Here is a 23,159-nt window from a genome sequence, read left to right on the forward strand (position 1 = left end):
CATTTAAAAAATTAAAATACAATATAGTTCACTTTGGTGGATGAGCTTTATATATTAATAAGATTTAATTTTAATGAATAAATAAATCATTCACATTATTTTAACATTAATTATCAAAATTGAATTTCAATTTAATTTCAAATTTAATAGAAAAATGCTAAAGTGCACGAGATTTTGATGCACGAGCAGGCACGAGTGTATTTTTTTAGAAATTAAAAATCACATTTTAAAAAAATAAATAAAACAGCGGAAAGTCCCAAATAGAGGAATGATAGAAATTTCAATCTGCGGCAAGTCGGCAACATCCCACTGTCGATTTGTCCCTCACTGTTACAAATCATCCTCCAGTACTCTGAAAATTAACATGTTAGGATTCAGACCCTCACCCCCACCCTAAATCTTCTTCCATTTGCTTTTCCCTCACCTAAAACACTTCAAGAAGCACATCTGCACGGATCTGAAAAGACGGTGTGTGCAGCGCAGCGGCGGAGTTTTCCGGCAGTTGTTCTCCATCTAATAGAACTAAATTTGTGCGTTGTTCAATCATGGTAGCCTTGGCGATGCCACCGTATGCGGCGCAAGCATGGTAGTTTGGGGAGGCGGCGCAAGACTTTCCCCGTATACGATGAGATGCCTCTAGATGTGCACAGATCTGAAAAAATGGTGTATGCGACACAGCGACAGTGATTTCTGACAGTGGTGGCCGGCTTGCAGTGTGAAAGTTGAGAGGAGGGTGACGTAGAGGATGTTTTGGAGAAGAAGAAGAACCGATATATGACAAGGATAGCTTCATGGTGGCGGTGAGGCAGTCTGAAACCACCCCACAACGTGGCTAACATGCCTGCAGACAGGTTGGTGATGGAGGTGTCACACCTCTGTGTGGAGGTGGGAGGAGATGATGGGTGGGGGACTGTGGGCTATTTCTGAAATAATAAAATAATGATAGGGATATTTTTGAAATTACAAGGCAATTTAGAGATTATGCTTGTTGTCGTCGCTCTCGTGCACTAAATAGCTCGTGCCAAATAGCAGAGCTCAATTTAATATTATTTTTATTTTATTTTATTTTATTAGTATGTTAATATTAAGTATTTATATTATTTGCATAAGCGGAATAAAGTCCAAGTGCCAGATTCTAAAATCTTCATCATAAATACAATTTGTCTATTAAATTTGGAGCGACGTATCGTTTGGGCGAAATGGCAACAATTTTGTCCAAGTACTACATGATTGCCGACATGGCAATATGGCATTGATTTCACATGAATGTTATGCATAACATCAAAAATAAATTAAAATCCAAACTACTCCTACCATTTATACCGAACGGGTTCTCTCCCTGAAAAGTCCAAACCTGATTTTGTCTCTTGTTTCCGATACATTGGTACACCGTACACCAATCCACAAAACGTTCATAATCTGCATTAATTTAATTTTTTTTTTTTGAAAAGTGCATTAATTTAATTTTGAAAGGTAAGCTTATGTAACTTATGTTATGTGTTTCATGCCTGAGCTAAAAATACCTTTCAAATCATTTTTCTTATTAGCCCACCTCTGAGTAGCGGCTTTGAACCGCTACCCAAATTGCAATAAAGTTGTACATTTATTTTACAAAAATAAAATTTCTTTTTTTATTGTGCTTCTAATGATAGTTAAAAATCACATTAAACACATATATTGCTGAATGTTGAATCGCAACGCATGGGTCCAAATATCACGACCTAAAAAGGTTTTTAATGCATACACTCCAGTTTTTTCCTTTTATTTTATTCTTATATATCTCTATTTGAGGTGTAAATAGATTTGTATGGTAAGAAAATGCTTGAAATTGAAAAAACCTTTCAATGCATTTGATCAGGTAAATGGTGGCTCTATGCTTAGTGCTTTGGTGTCGTCTCTATCCTTCCCAATCTTTTACTTCCATAGGTGGCCATCCCATTACTCCAATTTCCATATACTTGCAACTTTCCAAAAAAATTACCAACCCAAAGCCTCCCCTTTTATACCCCACTTGCTACAACCCTTGCAAAATGCAACAATTCTCAATTCTCCTCTATCTCTCTGTGAAAAAGGGTAAAATCAAACCATGTGCAAGGTATCATCCTCTACCTCTTCTACTTCAAGTGAGGACCCCAACATGTTAATAACACCTTTGATCCCCAAATCCCCAACATGTCACCAACAAACCCAACAACATAACCATGTGTCCCTTGCCCTCAAAGAAGCAAAATCCATAGCCAACATATCATGGTCCATGGTGTTAACAGGCTTATTACTCTATTCCCGCTCCATGATCTCCATGCTCTTCCTCGGCCGCCTCAGTGACCTTGCTCTCGCCGGCGGCTCTTTAGCCCTCGGCTTCGCCAACATCACCGGCTACTCTGTTCTCTCCGGCCTTGCCATGGGGATGGAACCCATTTGCGGCCAAGCATTCGGAGCCAGAAGATTCAAACTTTTAGGCCTCACGATGCAGAGGATGGTGATTCTCCTCCTCATAACCTCTATTCTAATTGCATTGTTCTGGCTCAATATGAAGAAACTATTGCTACTCTGTCATCAAGAAGAAGACATAGCCAATGAAGCTCAATCCTATATTTTTTATTCTCTCCCTGATCTTCTAGCGCAATCATTGCTACACCCTCTACGAATCTACCTCAGAAGCCAATCAATAACCTTGCCTCTAACATTCTGCGCCGCGGTTTCGATTCTTCTTCACATCCCCATCAATTACCTCCTTGTCTCTGCTCTCAAATTGGGAATCAAAGGCATCGCTTTAGCCTCTGTTTGGACCAATTTCAACCTCGTGGGTTTGTTGATTCTCTACACAATTGTTTCAAGCGCATACAAAAAAACATGGACAGGCATTTCCTGGGGATGCTTCAAAGGTTGGAAACGATTACTTAGTCTTGCAATTCCAAGTTGTTTATCTGTTTGCTTTGAATGGTGGTGGTATGAAATCATGATTTTGCTATGCGGGTTGTTGATTAATCCCTCTGCAAGCGTTGCTTCCATGGGGGTTTTGATTCAAACCACATCATTGATATACATTTTCCCATCTTCTTTGAGCTTTGGTGTGTCCACAAGAGTTGGCAATGAATTGGGTGCAGGAAATCCCCTAAGAGCAAAACTTGCTGCAATTGTAGGACTCTGTTTCAGTTTTATTCTGGGATTCTCTGCTTTGGTTTTTGCTGTTTCAGTGAGGAATGTTTGGGCTTCCATGTTCACACAGGATAAGCAGATCTTTGCTCTAACTTCAATGGTGTTGCCTGTGGTTGGACTATGTGAGCTTGGAAACTCTCCTCAAACAACGGTATGTGGCGTTTTGAGGGGAACCGCTAGGCCGAAATTGGGAGCACACATAAACTTGGGTTGCTTCTATCTTGTGGGAATGCCTGTTTCAGTGTGGTTGAGCTTCTTTGCAGGGTTTGATTTCAAAGGCTTGTGGCTTGGTATGTTGGCAGCTCAAGGGTCTTGCATGGTGACAATGATGTTTGTTTTGGCACGCACTGATTGGGATGGTCAAGCACGAAGAGCAATGGAACTTACATCATCTGATCCTGCTGAAGAACAAGTGGAGGATGTGGAGGAGGAAGAAGAACAAGTTGGGAAATCCATTTTGGGTGCAAGTGCTGCAAAACAAGAATACTCTGGTTTGCTTGTTTGATTAGCCAGCCCCTGTTTTTTTTATTTATATAGAGTGACAACAAAGATATTAGAAGATTTTTTATAATTTTATATTGAAGATTTAAAGGGTAAAACAATTTCACCTATTTTTCTATTTATCTCTTTATTCTTATTTCGTCACATTATATATCACATATTTACATTCATTATTTTTGTCTCTTTTATTTGAATCTCACTCTTGATGACCTATTTGATGTCTCCCCAACATGGATTGATTTTTCATTTCAATTTGAAGTTATGGGGAGCAGAATGCAATGTTAGAGCTGACTTAGGGACAATTCTTATTTTGTTTTCAATACTTTGACTAATACATTTTGTCCAATTCCCACATTAATAATATACTTAAATGTCTAACAGTGCATACACCTAACAAGCACGCATTCTTCTCTTAATTTCTCTTTCTTATCACAATCATATATCATTTACTTTTTTAGTTGAAGGTATATGATATTTAATAACTTTTAAGGCTAGCTTGTGGATTAAAAATTCTTGGGTTAATTGCCCTTATTCATTGGATTAAATTCTGCTAAATTAGGGTGATATTAGAATATTTTTTTAAACAAATCTGTCAAGTCTGTGTACTACTAGATTTCTTCTTCTGGATCCCTTCTTAAGTTGAATTAATGTTGACAGTGTTGCCAAGGGTTCTACTACGTTTGGTGGATTTGGAGGTGTGATTAGAAAATGTAACTATCTTGGATTATTTTTCTCAATCTGTTGGAATGTATTGGGCTTTTGAAGATGAGGTGCAAACTGCAAACTATATTATATGTTCTTAATATAATATCAGACAAGGCATGTTTCAGTTCAGAGGTAGAGAAAGAAGCGAATACCTCATTTTCATCGACTGAGTTAGGATCTCCTTCTGATTCTGAGTCAGAGTCAACAGCTTCCTTTGACTCTGCTTCTTTGTCTTTGACAATAGCCATAAGTCCTTGGACTTCACCATCAGAGTCAACATCCTCTGACTCTGATTCATCAAAGGTTACCATCAGACTCTTCTTTGTCTTGAAGTGCTTCTTTGGCTTCTTGTCCTTCTTCAACTTTGGACAATCACTTTTGTAATGCCCTGATTCTTTGCCCTCAAAACATGTGACTTCCTTGATTGAAGACTTCTTCTGGCCTGAGGACTCATACTTTCCTTTTGCCTTTCCAGAGCCTTTGTACTTGCTCTGCCTGTGCTTCCAGATGCGGTTGAGTCTCTTGGAGATCAGAGTCAGCTCATCTTCATCAGAGTCTTCTGATGTTTCTTCAGATTCCTCTTCTTCAGCTTGAAGAGCTTTTGACTTCTCAACCTTAGCCTTTTCAGAATTGGATTTCAAGGTTATGGACTTTTTCCTCAGATCTTGCATCTCTGAGCGCTTCAGCTCATGGCATTTCAAAATGCTGATGAGTTCTTCTAAACTCATATTCTCAACGTCTCTCGTGAGCTCTATTGAAGTCACTAAAGGCATCCAACTTTCAGGAAGACACCTGATGACCCTTATGACATGATCTTTTGTTGTGTAGCTCTTGTTGAGAGGTCGTATGCCAGCTACAAGCAACTGAAATCTGGAGAACATTTCTTCAATGGACTCATTTGGCTCCATGATGAAGGATTCATACTTTTGGATCAAAGACAATGCCTTTGATTCTTTGACTTTCTTGTTTCCTTCATGAGACATCTTCAGAGATTCGAAAATGCCTTTCGCAAACTCACGATCTGTAATCTTCTGGTACTCTTCATAGGAAATAACACTTAGAAGAATTGCTCTTGCTTTGTGATGTTGTGAGTACAGCTTCTTTTGATCTGCAGTCATCTCTGACCTTGGGATCTTCTTGCCATCTGCATCAACTGGACGCTCGTAGCCATCCACAATAATATCCCAGAGATCTGCATCGAAACCCAGAAAGAAACTTTCCAGTCTATCTTTCCAATATTCGAACCTTTGACCGTCGAACATAGGAGGCTTTGCATTGTAACCATCTCTTTGAGTTTCACTGGTGGTGGCAGCCATTGTTTTTCACACCGGCCCGGATCACTGAACACTGTTAGGTGTGGTAATCAGAACTTGCGCTCTGATACCAATTGAAGGTATGAAAAACGGTAGAAAGGGGGGGTTTGAATAACGTTTTCAGTATAAAACTTCCACCTTAAAGATTTTGACAAATCTTTCGAGAACTTAAGTGCTAAAGATAAGAGATAGAAAAGCACACAAGGATTTTATCCTGGTTCACTTGATAAATCACTCAAGCTACTCCAGTCCACCCGTTAAGGTGATTTCTTCCTTCTTAGAATGAAGGCAATCCACTAATCAGGTAAGAGTTACAACTGCACTTGAAACCTACAAGTGACTAACAATTACACTGACTTAGCTCACACTAAGATTCACTCTCTTAGTCTTCTCTAGGATCCGATCAACCTTGATCTCCTAAATGAACTAAACAAACTGTTTATCAAGGAATTGTTTACAAGAGATTTGCTTCTAAAAAGCTGATAGTAAACTCAATGAATTTCAGATGAAAGAAAACTTAGAAGAATTTAAGATTGTCTTGCGCGTATGTGAATGCTTCTAGCCGTTTCTTTCAGTTTTCAGCCTCTTTATATACTCCAAGGATTAGGGTTGAGCGTTGCATGGGAAATGCTACCGTTGGAGGGCAGTTCTGGAAAATCCAGCTTCTGCTGTGTCTGAGACTGTTAGGTAGGTCGTCAGGATAGTACATATGCTTTTGTACTTGGATAGCGACGCGACCTTTAAACCTAGGAGACTTCTGATCAGGGGAATGCTTCATATTGGAACTTGTGAAGCCGGTTGATCAGAGTCAGAGGGAAAGCCCAGATCCTCTGACCATTGTTTCTTCTGATTCTGAACTCAGAGGGAAGAACATGGTCTTCAGAGTATCTTGCTTCTGGACATCAGAACTTCACTAATCAGCTTCTGGATCTTCAGAGTCTTCTACACCATCAGAACATCTGAGCCTTCAGTGTTTCTTGGTTATCAGACTTTCTGGATCTTCAGAGCTTCTAGTGACTGAGTCCACATCAGAGTTTGTATAACTTCAGAACTTCTGAAGCTTTTCCACTGTTCATACTTAACATGGTGAATGCGAAAGCGTTGCTTGGGTTGCTCTTTATACACAGTGCTTCTGATTTGTGTGAGATTGAGTTGAGGTCAGAGCCTGCAAAAAGCACACTCAGAAAAACACGTTAGAGTACCACAATTGTTCATATCAAAAGGTTAACTTGTAATCATCAAAACATAGAGTTGTACTACTAGATCAAAACTTTGATCTTACAGCTTCTACATCACTGAGGCATTTAAATGGTACCCCATCAAGAACCGGAGAAGACTCGTTCTCTTCCTTGAATTTTTGTTCATAGAACTCCTTTACAATTCCTTTTATCTGCCCTGGATCATCCACCCACACCCCTTCCACATGAAGATCAACAATAGCATTTGACCTTCTGTGCACGTTTATCATGGCATGGAAAAACTTACTGTTTGCGTCCCCTTCCTTGACCCACTGGACACGGGATTTTTGACGGAGAAGAGATTCTTTCTGATTGGCCACCCGCCAAAACTCAGCACTGAGCGATTTCCTAAGGAGCAACTCAGTATTATCCAGATTACTCTCTTCTGCGATTAGCTCCAAGGTATTTAATTTTCCTACAATTTCAGCTTGCTTCTTGTTCAAGTCCCCGAAGGTCTCCTTATTCCATGGGAGTTGGGTTTGGGGCCCCCCCTATGGGGCTCCGCGCCCCACTTAAAGTGGGGAAATTACGGAAAAACCCCCTTTACAAGAATACGGAATATTAAATTTCGTATTCAATACGGAATATAAAGTTCCGTATTATATTACTATGTAAATGACAGGGGTTTTTCCAAAACCCATTTCAGCGCTCCAAAACATTTCAAACCCTTGCTCTCCAATCTTCGAGACCGACGATCTCCTTGCCTCAATCATCATCTGGAAAGTGTACCATCGTCTCCATCATCAAACCCATTCTCCCCATTCATTGCATTGAACCTAGAGGTAAGTAAGTTTGGATTTCAACTTGAATTCACCATTTAACTTGGAATTATGGAATCTTGCAACCCTAGGGTAGTCGATTTATGCTTAAGTAGATGTTATGTTGGCTGAAATTGTGTATAAATTGGCCTTTGGGGCGAGTTCCATTCATGCAATGTCGTTAATGGATCTCTGGTTCGATACGGAACATAATGTTCCGTATTCAATATGAAACTTAATGTTCCGTATTGGATACGAAACTTAATGTTCCGTATTGGATATGAAACTTAATGTTCCGTATTTGGTGTCTGTTTAGAGTTATAAACTTAATTTATAAAATGTTTTTATAAAACTTAATATAATTAGCTTAGTTTATTTATAAAACCTAATCTAATTAGCTTAGTTAATTTATAAAATGTTTTTAATTTAGTTATAAACATCGTGAATTATTTAGTGATTTTATTTAGAGATTTAATTGAGAAATTTAGTAATTGAGCGAGTATAATTTATTCAGTGAATTTATTTAGAAAATGTTTGCTCTGAATATATAGTGAGAATGAAGAACAGAAAGAAGTCTCGAGCTAGTGAGGATGCGGGGCCTACAGAGGATAGACACCGGCGATTACATGCTTCTAGCCGGCGCGGCGATGATGCTGCGACCTCTCACGCGGTTGAGGCTTCAGCTCCAGCTCCAGTTGATTCTATGCAGTCGCCCATGGTAGAGGCTTCAGCTCCAGCTCCAGTTGAGCCTACTGATCGAGTTCCTACTCCGCCGTCTCCCATGGTTGAGGTACCTCGCCATGAGTCAGCAGGCGAGGAGTCATCAGGCGAGTCGTCATCCGGCGATGAGTCATCCGGCGATGAGTCATCCGACGAGGAGTCATCCGGCGAGGAGGGGTCATATGACGAGGATAGTATTCCTCCTCCTGATGTTGATGCTGATGTCGTGCCAGAGGCACAGGGTGGCGAGGAGGACCTGATCCAGAGGTTGCCGCCGTTTCCGGGGGGGCCTGTTGATCTGTCGCTTCTCACGCATTATGCTGATCACAAGGCTCCCTGGACGTGGCATGCACTCCTACGCACAGACGAGCGGTATGTGGACCGTCGACACTTGAGGGTGGCCACAGCTGGGGGGAAGGTTTGGAACCTTGCTTGTGATGGTGATTCAGACAGTCACAGGAGGGTTCGAGAGTTGATTGAGCAGACGGGTCTTCATCAGCTACCCTGGTGCAGCTACTCGGAGACAGATGCAGGCCTCATTTTGGCCCTTGTGGAGCGATGGCATGAGGAGACTAGTAGCTTCCACATGCCGTTTGGGGAGATGACCATCACCCTGGACGACGTGTCGGCTCTTCTCCATCTCCCAATGGGGTCGAGGTTCTATACGCCTGGGAGGGGGGAGAGGGACGAGTGTGCAGCGCTATGTGCTGAGTTGATGGGAGGATCTGTTGCTCGTTATCATGCTGAGTTTGATAAGAACAGGAGCCAGACTATTCGCTTTGGGGTCTTGCAGACCCTGTATGATGTTGCGTTGGAGGGTATGTCTTAATTATTACTTGATTAAATAGTATCTATTATTATTGTATTGTTATTAACTGTTAACTGAATTCATTTCATTGTAGAGCACCGATATGAGGACGCTGCACGGATTTGGCTGGTGAACCAGCTAGGCGCGACGCTCTTTGCTAGCAAGAGCGGTGGATACCACACGACCGTCTACTGGATAGGTATGTTGCAGGATCTCGGTCGAGTGTCCGAGTACGCGTGGGGCGCAATTGCGCTCGCTACGTTGTACGACCAGCTTGATCGAGCGTCCAGGAGGGGGACGGCCCAGATGGGAGGTTTCAGCTCACTCTTGCTAGGATGGGCCTACGAGTACCTTTCTGATCGCGTCATTATCCGGAGGGCGGATCCGGAGTACTCACAGGACCAGCCTAGGGCGCGGCGGTGGGTTATGTCCCGGGTCGGGCATGCAGGCCTCGATGAGAGGCGAGTCATGCTCGATGAGCTGACGGTGGATGACATTATATGGACCCCATTTGAGGACCATCGGGCTCATCGACCACGGGATCAGAGGGCCATGTATTCTGGCTACATCCGGACGCCATTTGGCCGTGTTGTTCGACGACATCTACCAGAGAGGGTTCTGCGCCAGTTTGGCTACATCCAGGATGTCCCTCGACACCCCTCCGAGATCCAGACGACTGGGTCCCTTGCTGAGACCGCAGATGCTGCCTATGCTGATTTTGTGCCGCACCTGCGCCCTCAGGGGATCCCTGTTACTCATTCGGGAGAGGCTGTGGAGGAGTACATGAGGTGGTATGGCGGTGTGTCCCATCGGTTCATCATCCCTGATGATAGGAGGGAGGAGTTCAGTGCTGTGGTAAGTTTGAATTTTATTTTTCATGCAATTGTGATTTTTTGTTCATGATATTTTATTTGTACACTCACATTTATGTACATTATTTTTGCAGACGGTTGTGCGTCGGGTCGTGGACTTGTTGGAGCAGTCACTGGAGGTGCCAGATGCTCTTGCAGTTGGCACGCATGCCCGATCCCTCACTGAGAGGGCGCTGGATCTTATTAGATCCAGCGCATTCATCGGTACCCAGGGAGTAGCCTTTGCTGCTGTCCGAGGAGCTGGAGCTGCAGGAGGCAGAGGTCGTGGAGGTAGAGCCCGTGGAGGCAGAGCCCGTGGAGGCAGAGCCCGTGGAGAGGGTGCACCTGCAGAGGGCGCTCGTGGAGGCAGAGCTCGTGGACCTAGAGGTCGGAGGGGTGGCGGTAGGGGTGGCGGTAGGGGTCGGGGCGAGTGACTGTATATTTGTATATATTTTTTTGTGTACTTTTATATTATGACATGTGACGACATTGTATGGACTCTTTTTATATTAACCACGCTTTCTATTTCCACCTATTATGTTTGGACTCTTATAATGAAAAATAACCTGTATAACTACACCGTGAATAATGAAAGGCAAGATAAGTAACATAAGGCCCATCAATATACCAATGACCATCAAATTACTATTATTAAAAGCAGCAATGAACAACATAAGGGCAAGGCCCATCAGATTAATATTACAGAGCGTTTACAAATGAATATTACACAAAGTGTGGCGTCAGTCTGTGGTGATGTCTACATAGCTTTGGTGACTAAGAGGAACACCAAAAGTAACAAACCAAGCTTCTAATTCTGATGTGAACCTGTGTAAACGTGTAACATATGGGACGCACCAGCTTACTGATATAGGATCAACATACCGTTCCCACTGGAGAGCAATTGGCGGCATAGAATGTCCAGGAGTTAGATGGAGCTACATTATAGAGAATAACAATAAAATTAGATAACTTACAAATACAACAAATTAATTCACAAACTGGATATTAGTGTACGCAATAAAAAAATACCTGTACAAAGTGATTTATCACATGACCAACAGCTATAACACGATGTACAGGAGGTGGACCTTCTCCTCTTAGTGGAAGGTATGACCAACAACCCTGAGAAGAGATGGATATGAAAACCACTTGGAACCTGGTTGCTACAAGGTATCCCATCTCTGGCAGTTGCATCCATTTATCCTCGGTAGCCGGATGACCAGGAAGAAGAGTGAGTCGAGAATGTAAGGCATTAACCACATGTCTGGACCACATTTCATCATACAATCCTCTGTGTCGTTCAAGTTCGTCTATCAACGCTTCCCTAACACATGGCCAACCTTCCTCACCTGATGGTAGTCCCAGTAATGCAGCAATGGCTCTATAGCCACAGTTACCATCGTCCTCAACATTCTGAACTGTGTGTATATATGGGTGGAAAAAGGATGGAAAATGACCCATGAAATAACTTGTATCAGACTTCTTCACACGCTTCTTCTTCTTTGGTGGTTGCGAAGCCTTCTTTGCCTCTTTGATCTCCCTATCAACATGCTCAAAACCTGAAGGATCACGAGTCAAGGATCCTATTGCTTTAACCTTGGGTGGTTTTCTTTCGTTCGCCTTAAGAGTGCGCTTGGACCTTATCTGAACCTCAGGAGTACAAAGTGAACTGCTTTCAGGACAATAGATAGCTTGAAGCTTCCTCCTTACCATACTCTGCCCTCCAGTATCCAAAGAACTGAAATAATGTGTCAATGCCTCAACTTCTGGTTGCATATCTCCATGGTTCATGCCGCAAATATGGTTGCTGATAGTATCTGCAACAGGTTCAGGTACATGCTCCCAACTCAGTCTCTTCCAGAATGGATGAATTGACTCATATGGAATTCTTTCATAACCTGCAAGTTCACAAAAGTGTCACTTTCAATAACAAATAGAATTAATTGACAAGAGAGTGGTTGACCGGTGACCTGCAAGTTCACAACCGCAAGGTAGTCCATGAGTCTCTCTCAACAAGCAATCGCATCCGCCGTAGGACTTCATTCTTATATGTTCATCGTCGATGAGCTGCAGGCATTTGTTTGACACAAATCCTCTAATATTTGTGTAAAATGGGAACATGAAAATGTGATCAATTCTGTGAATACTGCGCTCAAACGATGCTAATATTTCAGTATGTCGATTACATGTCAAACTATGCGACGCATCCCAAGAAGTGGCTAGGTCACCCTTGCAATCCCGCAACATCTTCTTCAAACTGGCATGTGCACCCTCAGCCCTGCAAACAACAAACAGATATCTTATTAACTCTCCAATGTAAACAATCTATCAAATGAAAAACATATAACAAGGCATAAATTAAGCTCATATAATTTTTGTACCTGTTACTTGTTGTTGTTCCAAAGTGCATCACATGATTTGTCCATGCCTTGGCAAATTTTTCCTTGTGGACCAACCATGTTGTAGAACAATAGGAGGTAAAGTTGCTGTATTTGTCCTTGCACATATTAAACAATTGCATCCATTGAACTTCAAATTCTTCAACTGTTGCAGCATCCACCACCTCTCCCCACTTCCCCATAACCAATTCAGCAAAATCATCTGTACCAACATAGAGTTTGCACTTTGCCAAAACACACTTGTTGATGTGCCACAAGCATAATAAATGGCTGGTGTTGGGAAGGCTTTGCTTAGCAGCACTCAATAAGGCAAGATCCCTGTCAGTAACAATCACCTTAGGCAACATGGCTTGATCAGCTAATAGAGACTTCATACACTCCAGTGCCCAAACGTAGTCATCTGTGCCCTCATTAACAATGTAGCAAAAGGCTATGGAGTATGTCTTATCTGTGGAAGTCAGTCCAACAATCTCAAGCAATGGAATTTTATATTTGTTTGTCTTGTATGTGCAATCCATAATCACTACATATGGAAATGTGTTGAACAATTTGATAGCATTTGGATGAGCCCAAAATACATCCCTAATGACTTCCGATCCAGGCTCATGTCTTTCAAAGTGGACGTACTTGTCACCGTCCAACTTCTTCAACAAGTGTTGCATTTCTGTCAATGACCCGCGGAGGGATTTTCTTAACCTCTTGCAAGCACCATAAATCTGAGATATGGTAGTCAAGTTTAAAGGATTGTTTTCCTTCAAAGTCAACAGCATCTTTCTCGGTGGAACCCAACTCTTTGACATTTTTTCCACTTGCTCCTTCTCTTCGGAATTTAGACGACCAACAAAATTGTGGCCAAGTAGTGACCTAGCTGGTTCATGGTTGTGTGTACCTTCCATCACCTTTAGCCGCCAATCTCTATCTATGCCATTTTTCATAGGTCGTCCTTTTAGTCTAAAAGGACATTCTGTCTTTTGAGTTCTCGTTCCTTCAACAAGGTCAGGGTCTCTGTAGGGAACATACTTACCATGCTTCTCGCACCCCAACATGACATAAGCTTTTCTGCTTCCATTCCCACCGCTATCTGACTTTGTGATCAACACAACATATCCATTTTCAATCGCAATTCCATGAACCCAATTGATAAGATCATCACGGGTAGGGAAAATCTGTTCAATGATGCATACCCAACACACAAACAAGGCATAAACAAGGGTGATCAAGACATAATAAGAATTGATATATTACACTTTCAAAACAATGCAAAAATCTGTTCAAAGAATACCTGATCAGTTGTAAATAAATGCGAGACATCTATACTTATACACGGGGGTACAAATGCTGGTGGTGGCACCTCTTCAGGTTGAGCATTGTTCAATCCAACTTCAATCAATTGGGATTCATGAAATAAAAATGATTCTGTCATCCCTGGAAGAGAATACGGAACTTTATTATCCATATTGCATACGGAACTTTATAATTCGTATTTAATACGGAAATTTATAATTCGTATTGAATACGGTATATTAATTTCCGTATAGACTCCGAAACTTTATATTCCGTATTTTAACACATCTCAGAATTCAGAAAATCATCATTCTAACTACTTAATCTACTTAATCTAACTACTTAATCTAACAACTTCAACTACTTAAACTAACAACATACAACAAACAACTAACAACACTTACCTCAAATGCTATCTTTTTGCATCCAATGGTGGAGAGCTTGCCAATGAAGGAGTTGGTGGTGGTGGTAGGAAGAATGGAAGTGAGGATGAAAGTGAGGTAGGAGAGGGTGAGAGAGAGGGTGGTCTGGAGGCATTGAGGGGGTTAAGGGGGCTGGTGAGGGGTTGGTGACGGAGGAGTAATGGTGGAGGGGTTGGTGGAGGGAGGAGTAATGGTGGAAAAGGTGATGACTGTCAGAGTTATAATACGGAATTTTAACTTCCGTATTCTATTTTATAGAATACGGAAGTTTAAGTTCCGTAGGGCATTTATGGGTTAAAAAAAAAGAGGTGGGGCGCGGAGCCCCATAGGGGGGCCCCAAACCCAACTCCCTTATTCCATTGTTTCAGCTTCAATTTTAATCCCTTGAATTTCTCCTTCAGTGCATATATACCTCTGCCCTGAATCTGATTACCTTGCCAGCACTGCGTTACAAAAGTCCGGAAGCTAGGATCATCGAACCAACAATTTAATACCCGAAAGGGTTTTGGCCCCCAATCTATGACAACCGATCTCAACACAATAGGGAAGTGGTCTGATACATCCCGATCTAAAGCTTCTAATTTACATCCGGGCCAGCAGTCAACCCAATTTGCGGAGACCAGTGCTCTATCAATTCTGCTCATAGATTGACATGCTGGTTTCATCCATGTAAACCTTCTCCGTGTCAGTGGTAAATCAATCAATTCAGTAGCCTCAATAAACTGGTTAAAATCTTCAGTTTCTCTGCTTTGGGAAGACGATACTCCTCCTACTCCTTTCCGTTCACTGGCAGATTTTACAGCGTTGAAATCACCCAAGATGCACCAGGTACTAACGTTGCTACTGCTTCGGAGTTCCACTAGTCTACTCCACAAATTCCTCTTTCCCACTGTGTCACATGGGCCATATACATTTGTGATTACACAATCCTCATTCTGGTCCTTCCACTTCCCCTACAAGGAAATAAAATTCTGTTCCTTTTCACACTGCATCATACAGAAAACACCTTTCCTCCAAATACATAATAGACCTCCTCCTCTGTTTATGGCTGGTACTGACTCCCATTCAATTTCCTCCTCCCCTCATACTTGTTTGCAACTCTTAAATTCACATCATTCAGGTTTTTTATCCTGTAGGCATACCATATCAACCTTGAGTTGGGCCACAATATTCTTCACTGCCTTCCTCTTCATGTTGCTGCCTAATCCCCTCACGGTATAGCTCAATAACAGAATCAGAGATATAAGAACAAAGAGAATGAATGCCTTGTCTGATCGATCGTCTGACGCTGCACTGCTCGAACTCCTGAGGGAATGAATGGGTTGTGGGTTTAGTTGAACACCCAACAACCCACTATTTGCTGCAGAGTTCGCCGCCAGCTCAGAAGGATCAGCTACTGCAGCGCTTCGAAAACCTCCTTCAATCGCACCACCGTCTCCATGGGGAAAAGATTCTGCAACCGTCGCCGACGATTCAGGAGCAATAGAGGGGTTCGGCTGGCATAGATCCTTGCTCGCTGATAGGTTTGATGTAGCTTTGTTTGCCTCAGGATCATTCAGCAAAGGATTCGGATCTGGGCTGGAGTTTTCCTCATCACTAGGGCCACATGGGGGTGGGCCAGGCAAAACGGTTTGGGCTCGGTTTTCCCCCAGGCCTAAGGAGTTAGCCACACCTTCCATATAATTTTCCCCCACATCCTCAGGATTTACAGAATCACCCTTACTACTGGATCCCACTTAATTTAACTCCAGATCATTGAGTTGGGGCTCCACAACATCTATGCCCACCTCGTGTGGATTCAGGAACTGTGCGCCGTAATTCTCCTCTGCAATAGGGACGTTCACTTCCTCGAGACCGTTGCCCTCATCACTCCCAACGCCTTCATTCATGACAATTAACTGTTCACCTTGGGTTTTGGATACTGGCCTTTCGTCTACTGCATCTCCAGGGTCCCCCACCGCCAGCCGCCGGGAATGGCATCTCCTCCCCAAACGACGACCAACTCAGGGATTGATCATCATCCTCACTCCCATCCAAGCAGCCGTTACACTGATTTATAATCTCAAATGGTGTAACCTCCTCCAAATACCTTACACCAATTATCTCTCCATCCACCTTGATCTTTCTGAAGATAAAGAGAGGCTCAAAAGATGCAGTGCTCACCTTGAGTCTGGAAAATTGAAGTTTAGAGAACGAAGATGTATCCTCATCCACTGATACCGGGGTACCACATGGAGTAGCAAGCTTTTGGAAGTTATTCCAATTCCAGTATTGTAACAGAATTCCTTCGCACCTAATCCAAGTTATTCTATAACCTGATCCAGTGGAGGGAGTCCAGGGGGAAATTTCCTCAAAAAGCTCCTCCCACCAATCACCGGATTCTTTAATGACCTCCATAAGATTTACTCCCTCCTCCCCTGTCAACAGAACTAAGTTGTCCCCTATGTATCTAGCTAGCCCTTACTGTCTTCAGGCCAGCAATGATAAGATTATCTTGGATGTTGTACACATTATCGACATTCCACGACATTCCTACTAGACTATTTTCCAGCCACTTAACCTTATTCCTTTCCAGCACAAATGATTGAATTTTCCATGCTTCGCTTGCTGCTTGTTTCCAGATACCTTTTTCATTGACAACCTTCTTGTTGTTCGAATTGTTGTTCTGTAGGAGTGCCTTCTTATATGGCTGGCCTTGAGTAACCACCTTGGATATTCTCTGGGTCTGCCTCCCTTCATTACCCACCCTCCTCTCCGGGACCACCTTCCTGGCTTCCACCTTTCCTCCTTCCAACTCTGAGTATTTCTCTGTGAACTTCGGTACATTCGCATAGAGTTTCATATCTCCAATGAAGGTTTGATCCAACTTTCTAGCAATCCCCTAAGGGTCGCTAACACCCCTGAACCGGACAAAACCAAATCAATGACCCGCTCTGTTTCTTCTTCTAGAGATGAAAACATCGTCCACCTTCCCCCACCACTCGAAGACCCGTCTCATCGCCGCCTCGCCATGGCTATCAGGGAAATGGGAGAAATACAGGGAAACTTTTCCTTCTGCATGATAACTTCTCTTTGGTCTCCTAACAGTAGTCCATCCATCCTCATCACTACGGGCCTTCCACCCCGCTCTCTCTCTCGCTTTCTCTCTCTCTCTCTCTCATTTTTTGGATAGGATCCCCTTATTTGTAATATGGTATATGAATCGAGTTAATATATGTATGTGAAATTGAGTTCATTACTAGCTGATGATAATGGTACTAGTACTACTGTTTGATACGGATTGTTGGTTATTGAGATTGTTATAACTTATAAGCATGCTTCTTGAGATGTAGGATGGATCCACTTGAAAGGGTAAGGGGCACTTTCACAACGATTTCAAGTTTTGTTAATATTATACTATAATATTAGAAAATATTTATTTGTACCCGCAAAACAAATTAAAATAATTGTCCCACGGCCTTACAATTTTAATTTAATATCACGAAAAGGCGAAAAACTTGATTTTACTCCTTACACCAACATAAATATCTATTGGACCATGAGAGATGAATGATTGTCTAATTACTTACTTATATAGAGATGAAATACTACAAAAAAATGATGTAAATTATGGCGATTATATGGTGGTAGTTCAGAAAACCGCGTTCATGCATGTAGTGGCGGTTAAAACCGCCGCAAATTTTAAAATTAACCGCAAAAATATGCATTTTTTTTGTAGTGAAAGTATTGGATAGCGTTAAAAATAAAAATATCGTGACATGTTCAAAATAGATATGAAAAATCTTAGAAAAGAATCTGATATAGTCATATAGACTCAAACTTTGACGGCAATATGTTGTATTTTTAATATTGTATATTTGTATGTATATATTGCCCTCACACCATAAAATCTTTCAATCCCTAACGTGAATGTTGAAGCATGCCTGATTATGTGTATGTCATGCCTCATTTTGCATGTTGCATATAGAGATGGTATAAGAAGTAGCATGTGGAAGAGTATTGCTAACATTATGAGAAAGTTTGAAATTCGGGTATCCTGAGCTGAGGAGATGAAATTATGAGCTCGTGAAATTATTGAGGCAATATTGGACTTATTTATAAGGTTTAATATCATATTGGTCATAACGATTATAAACTAGCATGAATATATAAGTACATTCCCTTAGCACGATAATTATAATATCGTGGTTTTTCTCACTAGTTTTTATGCCTAGTCAGCCTAGGATTTGGTCTCCTTTTCTTTGTAACTTTTTTTTACATCGGAAAGATAAATTGCACTCACTGGGAATCGATCTTTAAACCTCCTCCTACCCAACTCATATGTCTCCAGCTCCTACCACTTGAGCTATCATACAGGGACATTTTCTTTGTAACTAGCCATATTTTCAACGATTAACTCATATTTTCTAGGAATAGGACAATTTCTACATTTTATCTTGAAAAATATGAATATTTCACTTTATCCTAAGTTTTTGCATGTCCTTGCTTAAATTCTAATCTACAAAATCTCGTCCCGGTCAGCCTATTCACCACAAAAATTCTCGATAAGCACATCTCCTTTGCACGAAAATCTTGTCTAGTTAGCCTAAGATTTGGTCTTGCTTTCTTCGTAAACTAATCCTACTTTCAATTACAACTCATATTTTCTAGGAAGAGGATCAATTTTCACATTTTATCTTGATAAACAATATTTCACTTTATCCTAAGTTTTATGCATGCCTAGCTTTAACCAAAATTTAATCATAAAAATCTAGTCTTACTCCGCTTATTCATCACAAGAACTCTTGAATCTACTAACAACCACAACACTTTAGGACCCGTTTGGTTTGTTGTATGGTATAAGGCCTGATTGTATTAGGCCTGATATATACTCAATTTGTGCTAGTTGAACGATGACATAGAAATTATGTTTAAAATTTAAAACAAATTAATTTTTTTAAAGCGTTAATTGATTTATGTTGAATGGTGTACACCTAATTATATGAAAACACTGATAACTAAGCTGATAGGAGATGTTTAAATTACTCTAGAAAAACTTGGGTTAAATCACCATAATCCTATGTTGACCAATGATATTTAAAATAAGTGACTTTGTCGAGCTTTTCCTAAACCAAAATTGATATACTTTGTCTAATACATCATAAGCTAGCAAAGTAGTGTTTAGTGTTAAGTTAAATATGATGCACGTCTAAATTTTATCATATTTCCTAGATTTTTAGTATGATATTGTGCTTAAATATATTGCATTATATCTACATAACTCATGAATTTAAAGATAAATGTGCAATATGCATAAGCAGATCACATGTGAAAAAAAAATGAGAAAGAGAAGGAAAAAATGACAAAAATGAACACTTGGTACATTTTGACAGTTGTCAACTCCGAGCGGCAAGGGAGGTGGGACAGCGACAGAGAGTTGGGGAAAGAGATTGCAAGTGGACGTGAGGGTTTGAGGGGGAGAGATGGGGACGTCTAGGGAGGGAGGGTAGGAACGATGACGACAAAGTGGGAGTGGTGATGTGAGGGAGAAGAGTGAGGGTGTGAGGTATTGAGGAGGAGAGGGTTTGAGAGGTCTTATAAGTAAGATTGGCTGGTTATTAGCATTGTTCTGGGCCCATGAGATGAGTTGGATCCACTTCAAAATAGCGTCGGCCTTAGTCAACACTAGGTTGGTCGGTAAAAATTAAAATTACTGTCGGCTTGGAATGGCCGCTAATTGATGAAGGACATGCGCTACATTGGGTGGTGACTTTAGCGTCTGTTATATTTTTTTTTGATAAGCTATGAATATATATATTGAAATGAAGTACAAGGGGTACTTCAACCCAATACAAGAGTAAAGAACAAAAAGAAAAAGCTAAAAATACCAACAAATTACAACAGCATGAGATCCTTACAACAGCATGGAATGGCCGCTAATTGATGAAGGACATGCGCTACATTGGGTGGTGACTTTAGCGTCTGTTATATTTTTTTTTTGATAAGCCATGAATATATATATTGAAATGAAGTACAAGGGGTACTTCAACCCAATACAAGAGTAAAGAACAAAAAGAAAAAGCTAAAAATACCAACAAATTACAACAACATGAGATCCTTCTAACTAATGATATCCCCCCCCCCCCACCTTAGAGGATAGATAATAGAAAAATGTCTCATTAAAACCTTACTAGAAAAAATCTCTTGGGAAAACGTAGTAAGGAAAAAAGAGTACAAATTTTTAAAATCTAAAATGAACCTCCAAGAGGACCAAGACAACAGAATAATATAACTAAATGCCATATCCAATGTTCCAACATCCAATTCCAACTTGCCAGAGAATCAGTAGTCGAGTGCCCCCACAGAATGCAAGGTAGCCAAATATAAATCCAACAGATTAATCTCCCACAAACCAATAGCCTTCAAAAACCTCTCCCCAATATAAATATAAGCACGCTCTCCTCTGATAGTATAAATGTAAAGATCCCCGCAAATCATATCAAAGTATCAACTCCAGGAGTACTTAGTAGTCACCCCACAAAAAGTACATATCAGTGACAAAATGAAAAGAAACTTCCCTGCAAGCATGATGATCAGAAAAAGACTTCAGCAATTATGGACAAGATTATCACAAGCCAAAAATTCCAGCTACAGCAACGCCAAACATACTCTAGGATTTTCAATCCACTCATACATTGAAACACCAAATGATGAATAATTAGCCTTAAGCCATAGCCATGTTCTGAATTGAATGCCATCCAAGATTCTTGCAATGTCTACCGAATCCCCTCTAAATATCACACCATTCCTTAAATTCCAAACAGCACCAACAGTAGCTACCCAAATTAAAGATACTGCCTTACCCCCCTTGCCATTAATGCCAAGAACCACATGGTGCAAAAAATGGTCACTAACTGTATTAGTTAAAACCATTGATAGGCCCAGCCACTTGTAGACTTGCATCCAAATTCTCCAAGCAATCCTGCAATTAAGAAACAGATGAGTAATGGATTCCTCACCAACGGAACAGAGAGCACAATCTGTATTCAATCCCCCAGGTAAAGCATTATGTCTTGCTAGCTCCACTTTACACTCTGTTTGGATTGAGGGGTGAAAATGAGAGGAGGGAATATAAGAGGAAAGAGGGTAAGAGGAAAGAATATAAAAGGAAAATGAGGTGATTTTGAAGTTGTTTGGATATAGAAGGAAAAAGAAGGGAGAATGAAAGGAAAAGTGAGAATATTAAAAATGATTGTAATAGATAATTACTATTTTATCCTTCATATATAAATAATCTAAATAATTCATATCTTATTATTATTATTATTATACCACAATTATAATTTTTAAATATTTTATAAATGAAGTTAAAACTTAATAACATTATTTTTAATGTATCTGCCAAATTATCAAATTATCATGGTAATATATTTTCTATTTTATTTTATTTTCAATAAATTTAACTAATTAATTATATCAATTAGTAAATTTAATTGAGTATGTTACGAAAAGAAATTCAATTTAGTAGTAAACATACGTGAACACAATTACACAAAGTCACAGACTACAATATGTTTATAATTGATAATGAATGTTACTATTAAATTACAGAAACTAACTTCTTTTCTTTTATTTTAAAAAACTAATTGTAATATAAAACTTATATTGAACTTGGGCAAGTGGTAAATGGCTCCCCCTTTCCTTCGTGTGTCAGTTTTCTCGCCTCATGTGCGAGGAAAACTAATATGTGGCCCCCACAGGTACTATTCACCCTCCCATCTATTTTCCATGGTGTTCCAAACAGATGGAAAACAGTGTTTTCCACTACACTTCCTTCCTACCAACTTCCTTCCCACTAACTTCCCTAGAAACAAACAGAGCATTAGTCTGTATCCTTCTGTATTCAATCCCCCAGGTAAAGCATTACGTCTTGCTAGCGTCGGTTATATCCAACACTAATATTGGACAATGAGCCGACACTATTTTTTCTCAAAATATATAAAAAAAACATTATCAATATTTTCTTCACTATTATGAGCATTAGAAGTTAGAACTATTCTTCACAAATAACTCTACAGTTTAAACTTTAAATCTCATGCAAGAGAGACCCCAAACGCAGAGAAGCTATCTGTATGGTTCAGCAGCCCACATCACTGATGCAGAAGTGTTTCAATCACACAAGGGAAAATTTACTATGGACCACTTTTTGGTGGTGCAAAGTTGCACCATCCCCTTTTGACTGACAATAGCAGGTTTTTAAAAAAAATTAAAAAACATATTTTTCATAATCTTTAATTAATTATCTAAACTTGGTTTATTAAAAATAAGCTAATCCCTAAATTAAACACTTCACCCATCTTCATCAGACTTCTTTCCATTTCTCCATTCATCCCACAGCCTTGTTCTTTCCTTCACAGACACATAAATTAGCTAGAGAATTATGGGGAAGAAGATGAATCAAAGAACCCAAAAATCACAAACCCAGTAAACCCTCATCCTCCTCCTTTCATCTGGGTTTGGGTTTTTTTGTTTCTTGGACAAATTGTAACTTCATCACCTCCCTCACCACACTACATATCATTCACCATAACCAAAGCAAAATGTCACAAACAAAAAAACAAGAAACCCAATGCTAATCAAATATACTGCAGAACTATATTGCATTCCTTCTCCTTTTTTTATTTTTTCCTCTTTACAAACATGTGTTTAAGATGAAAAACAGATCTGGGAATGAGTAAAAAAACTACATCTGAAAAAATTGAATTCTAGATTGAGAAAGATCCATCCTTCACCACCGTAACCCACACAACAACACCCTCAAAACCCAGAAATCACACTCAACATCCACCACCACACTCCTCAAAACCCAGAAATCACACTCAGCAACACAACATTCTTCACCATAACACAAGCCCAGTTGCAGAGATGGTTCAGTTTCCGATGCAAGCCTCAACTGTGGATTCCCGGTGGTTCTGGGGTGGGGTGGGGTTGTGGCTGGGTGAATCAATCACCAAGCTTCTAC

At 40.5% G+C, this 23,159-nt stretch overlaps 3 protein-coding genes across 3 annotated transcripts; 2 read left to right on the forward strand and 1 right to left on the reverse strand.

Annotated features, from left to right (window-relative positions):
• The first annotated feature begins 1,697 nt into the window (after positions 1-1,697).
• LOC130713925 (protein DETOXIFICATION 49-like) lies at positions 1,698-3,757 on the forward strand. Its single transcript, XM_057563754.1, has one exon. It carries the CDS (start codon positions 2,087-2,089, stop codon positions 3,662-3,664), a length of 1,578 nt encoding a protein of 525 aa, XP_057419737.1. The 5' UTR covers positions 1,698-2,086; the 3' UTR covers positions 3,665-3,757.
• Positions 3,758-9,265: 5,508 nt separating this feature from the next.
• LOC130714639 (protein MAINTENANCE OF MERISTEMS-like) lies at positions 9,266-10,586 on the forward strand. Its single transcript, XM_057564560.1, has 2 exons — positions 9,266-10,057; positions 10,149-10,586. Exons 1-2 carry the CDS (start codon positions 9,404-9,406, stop codon positions 10,485-10,487), a joined length of 993 nt encoding a protein of 330 aa, XP_057420543.1. The 5' UTR covers positions 9,266-9,403; the 3' UTR covers positions 10,488-10,586.
• A 90-nt stretch (positions 10,587-10,676) lies between these two features.
• LOC130714638 (PKS-NRPS hybrid synthetase cheA-like) lies at positions 10,677-14,505 on the reverse strand. The gene is made up of 6 exons (XM_057564559.1): positions 14,141-14,505; positions 13,735-13,877; positions 12,435-13,618; positions 12,024-12,331; positions 11,083-11,951; positions 10,677-10,988 (listed from the first exon to the last, which is right to left on the reverse strand). The coding sequence occupies exons 2-6, from the start codon at positions 13,873-13,875 to the stop codon at positions 10,794-10,796; spliced, it is 2,697 nt and encodes an 898-aa protein (XP_057420542.1). The 5' UTR covers positions 13,876-13,877; positions 14,141-14,505; the 3' UTR covers positions 10,677-10,793.
• Between the last annotated feature and the right edge of the window lie 8,654 nt (positions 14,506-23,159).

Source organism: Lotus japonicus, chromosome 4 (genome assembly GCF_012489685.1).
Source record: "Lotus japonicus ecotype B-129 chromosome 4, LjGifu_v1.2".
Taxonomy (NCBI): domain Eukaryota; kingdom Viridiplantae; phylum Streptophyta; class Magnoliopsida; order Fabales; family Fabaceae; genus Lotus; species Lotus japonicus.